The sequence below is a fragment of the Etheostoma cragini genome, chromosome 9 (assembly GCF_013103735.1).
Source record: "Etheostoma cragini isolate CJK2018 chromosome 9, CSU_Ecrag_1.0, whole genome shotgun sequence".
Lineage (NCBI taxonomy): Eukaryota > Metazoa > Chordata > Actinopteri > Perciformes > Percidae > Etheostoma > Etheostoma cragini.
In genome coordinates this window covers 15758194-15764193 of record NC_048415.1, presented here as the reverse complement: position 1 = coordinate 15764193, position 6000 = coordinate 15758194, and the positions used below count along the sequence as shown (strand labels likewise).

General features: G+C 40.5%; 1 protein-coding gene across 3 annotated transcripts in view; it reads left to right on the top strand.

Moving 5' to 3' along the window:
• Positions 1-1408: 1408 nt before the first annotated feature.
• tpm4a (tropomyosin 4a) overlaps positions 1409-6000 on the top strand; it is a 22368-nt gene continuing 17776 nt past the window's right edge. For 2 of the 3 annotated variants that reach the window (XR_004658057.1, XM_034882645.1), the window contains exons 1-2: positions 1409-1821; positions 3842-3967. Coding sequence is in view for 2 of the 3 variants with exons in the window: in XM_034882645.1 (XP_034738536.1) it covers positions 1708-1821; positions 3842-3967 (240 nt within the window). In the remaining variant the exon portion in view is untranslated. The remainder of the gene's footprint in view (positions 1822-3841; positions 3968-6000) is intronic. The other variant, XM_034882644.1, reaches the window with a different exon arrangement.

Sequence of the window (6000 nt, the reverse complement as noted above, 5' to 3'; positions counted from 1 at the left end):
CAATACACTCAATATGGCTCAAAGATGATATGCCTGGGAGCCAGTAGCACCACGTGTTTGTAAGTTAAAAGCTAGCTAGCCTACTACAATGTAGGTAAATATTTACTTAATTTACTAATAATATTTAAAGCATTCATTAGGTTGGCATAATTAGATATTTCCTTCTCTTTCTAAATGAATATTTCTCCAAAATACACTTTTTTGAGCAACAAAAGCATACATACATTTACAAAGGATTTCACTTATCAGTAGGCTACCATTTGTAGCCCCTGAAAATTGGTCTATTTGAACGTTATGCTAGCTTGTAATGTTATGAAATGTGGCTGATGCTACATGGAGCAACAGATGTTCACTAGCAATTGATTTTCACATTACTAGTCTTTACCATTTAAGAAATTTCTTGAGTTTTAACAGTGAAACCTGATTTAGAATATCTCTAGTAGTTCACACAAAGTTAGTGATGGGTTAACAAGTAGGAGAATAAGTGTCCTAGTCTTTCTGTGCTGACTCATATCCATGGCTCTCTTTCTTCAAGCGCCATGCATCTTTCTGCATATCCCGCTCCCAATGATTATTAGCAACTGTGGACACTGGTGTCCATTGTTCACAAAAATTCTAATTCTCAGTCAGTTTTCATCCTTCAGTCACCAAACTCAAATATTAGGTGCACAGAGCTCGGGGTTCAAATTTCAGACAGTTTTTGTAACTTTTCATAACTTCTGATACATTCTTTTTTCTCTACTGCACCTGATGATCATATTTAATGTAACCATACAGGAGCTGTCTGAATTGCATCACATAGTCATAAAACCAAATCAGCTTAATGGTACCATGATAGAAGTCTGGATGAAGGCTGCAAAGGTTGTACCATCACACTACCTCACAGAGCATTGCAACTGAGTGAAAAAAAATTCCTGCTGCATCTGTACCAGGTAGTCTTGTGGTTTTATCACGATAGTGTGATCACAGAATGTGAACTTTCTCCATCCATCTTCATCTCTCAAACTCTCCCTCCACCTACTTTGCATTTTACTCTCTCCCCTTTGTCATCCTCTAATATACACACTCTTAAAGACCCTGAGTGTGAGATGTTGTGTGCCAACAGGACTCTTTATCCATTGACAGGAGGTTATATGTGGAAACATGACCTGCGTTTCTCTCTCTCCTGTGTGATCCGTGGCCCTCTCTGAAAGCAAAACAACCCAAATAAGGAGATCAGCCACGTTGGAAGAGTTAGTGAGTGGAGAGGAGAAGCCAGACCTTGGACGGGTGGTATGAGAGGGTGGAGTACGTGTCTGAGAGAATGATAGTCAGGGAGCCAGGATAGAATGGAAGCAGAGTGGTGAAGGAAAGCGCAATTGATGGAGAGGGAGATGATGGAGAGAAGGATTGACAGAGGATGGGAGGGGTGAGAGCATGGGAGGAGGAGGAGTGGGTGATCAGAGACTAGAGGCAGGTTCTGTTGGAGTTTAAATAACTACCCATGTAGGGCTCAACTCTCCATCTCTGTTCACAGCCCTTTCTGTCTCCTTTCTACTTTCTCCCCATTTCTGTCTCTCTCTTTCTCAATTTCTCTGCAGCCTTGTTGGACTCCAGCTCTCTCCAGTGCTGTACTCCTGCATCTGAACACAACAGGAGACAGACTTGTGCTTTTTGAGGCTGCATTTTTTAACATCTTAGACAGGGAAATCCTACCAAGCTGCCAGCATGGAGGCCATCAAGAAGAAAATGCAGATGCTGAAACTGGACAAGGAGAATGCTATTGACCGGGCAGAGCAGGCAGAGACGGACAAGAAGGCAGCAGAGGACAAATGCAAGCAGGTGAGAATGAATGAGAAGAACAGAAAGAGATAGATGGGTCAGCCGTGATGTCAAAGACAGGGTCAAAGTGTTAGAGATGAGAGATGCTGTTTTTGATTGGTTAAATAGCAAATAAAATAGTAATGTTAAAGTTATGGATTAACTGCCAAAATTGCTTCAGACTCAAAACATGGCATACTTAAGACTTCTCTCTTTATCCAGTTCTTAAGATAATCATCATACCAGACATACCTTTGAGGAAACTGTCTGTAAACACATTTCACATGTATCTATTCTACATTCATCACAGCTAATTTACTGTTTTACTTTGCCAAATAACAGCTAAAGAATTATATAAATATTGCTCAGAGACTGGAGGGTAAATTCAACAAATCCTAGGGACAGTGGGACACACAAACACCTCCTTAAAAGGCCCGGCAACGCTCTTAAGATAAGCTCTCAAAACTTCATCTCAATTTTGTTTAAGATAATCTTTTACTTTATTTCCAGCTAACAAATCTAGGCATCACAAAAACACATGAACTTTTGTTTATCATGGTGGATTTCTAGGCCGTTATTTATGGGGGAAACATCTGACCACCTGAATCTCCATACCACCTGAACACCACAAACAACTTAAAGGAATCAATAGTAGATTGATTTAGTAACAATAGGGCGGTATCAATGCTGTTTAAAGTGAGGCTCAAAGAAAACTCCCTGTGAAAAATCCCCATAGTGGTTTTAGCCACTTCAGGTGATGAGACCACCCAGGATCATGATTTGTTAACATCCCTCCCTCCAGGACCAGTTTGAAGAGAGTTAGTCTGTGTCTCATGAAGCCTATCTGACAGGTGTATCCAGCACAGGAGACAACACACACAAGAAGCATGAAAATGGAAACATGTGGACACAAATGGGCGAATATACACACACACACACACACACACACATACACACATATACACACACGCACACACAAACACACACACACACACACAGTCCCAGGGGCATGTGTGTTCTTACTGATAAGAGCTGTATTTTTAGGCACCAGAAGAGAACAGAGTGGAATTCAGTAGGATTATCAGAAGCACTTCATGGAGGGGGGCACTGATTAGGTGGAACACTTAACCCTGTGTATATGTGTGTGTGTGTGTGTGTGTGTGTGTGTGTGTGTGTGTGTGTGTGTGTGTGTGTGTGTGTGTGTGTGTGTGTGTGTGTGTGTGTGTGTGTAAGAAGGAAAGAGAGAGAGAGAGAGGATTAGGCTCTGCATACCAGGGTTGATGTCATGAGAGACTGATAGTAAACCATTACCATTTAAATGTTCCCAAACATCATAAACTCAATTAGACTCCCAAATGTGCTGCTTTATCACTAGTCTAAATTCAAACACCTAGGCTCCCATCACCCTGAACTATTATTTAGGCGCAGTACAAACACACTAAATATAACAGATTTTATCTATTATTGTACTCATATAAACAGGATTCTTTTTTTTTAATTGGGTAAAGTTTGGGGGTAAAACTCATCCAGGGTTCAATGTAATAATTTAAATGTGTTAGAGTTATATTATGTCTATTAAAGAGGGGACAGAAAAGAATAGGGTATAATAGAATAGAATGGAATGGAATATAATAGAATAGAATGAACAGAACGGAACAGAACCAAGCATTATACACTAAAATTGGACTGAACAAAATATAACACAATAGAATGAAATGGAACATAACAAAACAGAGCAGAATAGAATGGAATTGTATAGAATAGACTTAAATTGATTAGAATGGAACAGAAGAGAAAATTATAGAATCAAATAGACTAAAACAAAACAGGAGAGAACAGAATAAAGCAGAATTACATAGAATAGAATACAGGTTTACTCTCCCCGGTCAATGGTGGACTTAGCACAAACGCAGCAGTGCACAGGAAATTTACATGCCAAGCCAAGAGTTGTGTAAAAAAAAAAATTATCTATAGAATTTAAATAAAAAAACACTGAGCAAGCACAGTGTAGACTTAGGACTAATGGTCTCTCCTGTTGTAGCTGGAGGAGGAGCTGATGGACCTCCAGAAGAAGATGAAGCAGACAGAGGACGAACTGGACAAATTCTCTGAGGGCCTGAAAGATGCTCAGGAGAAGCTGGAACTTTCTGAGATAAAGGCTGCAGACGTAAGTAAAAGGTCCCCCCCCCACACACACACACACACACACACAAACACACACACACACACATACATACACAAACAGGGGAGTCTGGGTCAAGTGTGTATGGCTTCACTTGAAGGACAATGACCAGTACAAGTTTGAATATAGACAAGAGGCTTCTGCTTTTGTCATTAATAACTTGCTTTTTCCAACTTTGACATACACTCACGTTACCATGGCACTGAAAACCAGAGCCCATTTTTCCACAGCTGGATGGTTCTAAGCCAGTACCAGCTGTGGGTTTACTTTGATCCATGTTGAATGGTTTAGAGCACTTCAGAGACTGACACATTCCTGTGTAGCCACTCCTGAAAGATGAGCACACGGATAAACGATAAACTGTAACCCCCTCACCCAATCACACACACACACACACACACACACAGACACACACACACACACACACACACACACACACACACACACACATCTCTAATCTTTTCTTTTTTATTCAAAATTGTAGTTTCCAATCGTAGTTTTCCCAACCAATTCTTTTTGTGCAGCCCTCTACAGTTTTATACAACTTAAGTGACTTTGATGTGTAAAATCAGTGTAGTTCCTATTTAGTAAACTTTTATTGCAGGAGCTTTACTTGTAATGGAATATTTTACACTGTAGTGTTGGTACTTTAATTGCAGTAAAAGATCTGTATGTGATCGTATATTAATCTTTAATAGAGTTATCTTTCAAGGGGATGAATATGTCCTCTACATCAGACACAAACTAACTCTCAAATTGGCAAGAACATTTTTATATACGCAAATAATAAATTTTAGTAAATGTAGCGGAACATTGGACATGTCAGTTGCCCTGTGGCTAATCAGCTGAAATCTGGAAAGAAAGATCATATTTTAGATTGTTGGCAAACCACAGCGCTGTATATCTGTCAGTGGTGGTTCCTCCCTGCATCTGTGCACAGACGTGTGTGTGTGTGTGTGTGGGGGGGGGGGGGGGGGGGGGGGGGGGGGGGGGGGGGGAGAGAGAGAGGGGAATTAAAATTTAAACAAAGTACTTATTAGGGAGTCAAATATGTCCAAGATATGGATAAAATACTTATCATACCAGTTTAGCTGAGAAATTTACTTTTAATTGCAATAGCTAAGAAACCAGTCATTCCAAATACATTGCTAAGCGAACCGTGCAGGGAAAATAAACAGAAAGAAGCATCATAAAGACTAAAATTCTTCCAGCTGCCACCAAGATGTGGTATTGTTTTAGCTTTGTGGAGGATATCCCAGGGAAATGCAGTGTTGTACTACACACAGAAAGAAAGGAAGTGTCCGACATACAGACACAGGGACTAAGGCTGAGACACTGGATTATCCTCACGCTGTGATTAAATAAACTCTGAAAACTTCTGAGAAGCCTCAAGTGTAAAGTGGGTCAAGTGGGCCCCTGGAAAAAGTAGTTTTTGAAGTTGTGGTTTGAGCCTGACTAGGTAAGGCTTCCTTTCACTCTAAAGTTTTGTTAAAAATAGATGTTTACTATATTTACAGTGAATTATATTCACACAAACATTTCCAGCTAGCAAAGCTGCTCTACTCCACTTCCATGAATCCCCCTCCACATGTCACTTATTAGAGACAGCAGTCAAGTCATTACACATCTCAATTCACACAGAGCACGACCAGATTGGAAACCTGGAGGGGGCTGGGGAAGCACAACAGTGTGAGTCAAATACCCCACAAAAGCAAGCAGTTGTCATACATTAAAAAAAAGTCTGTTTCAAGGAAGTTAGATCACAACATTTGCAATAAGGATGCCAAGAGCAAATGATGGTAAGAGTCAGAGAGGGTGGCATCATGTAGTTTTAAATAGAGGTATTGATAACAGCATTCACAGCAGCAATAGTTACTGTTTTATGGGAAAGCTGAACTGTGGGGGCGACCGAGCAGAGAAAGCAGGGAGAAGGCAGGGGGGCTCTGGTATGTCAGGAATGCAGCTAAGGCAAATAGAAAGCCCCACACTCCTGTGTCTAATGAAATCAATGCGTCCAG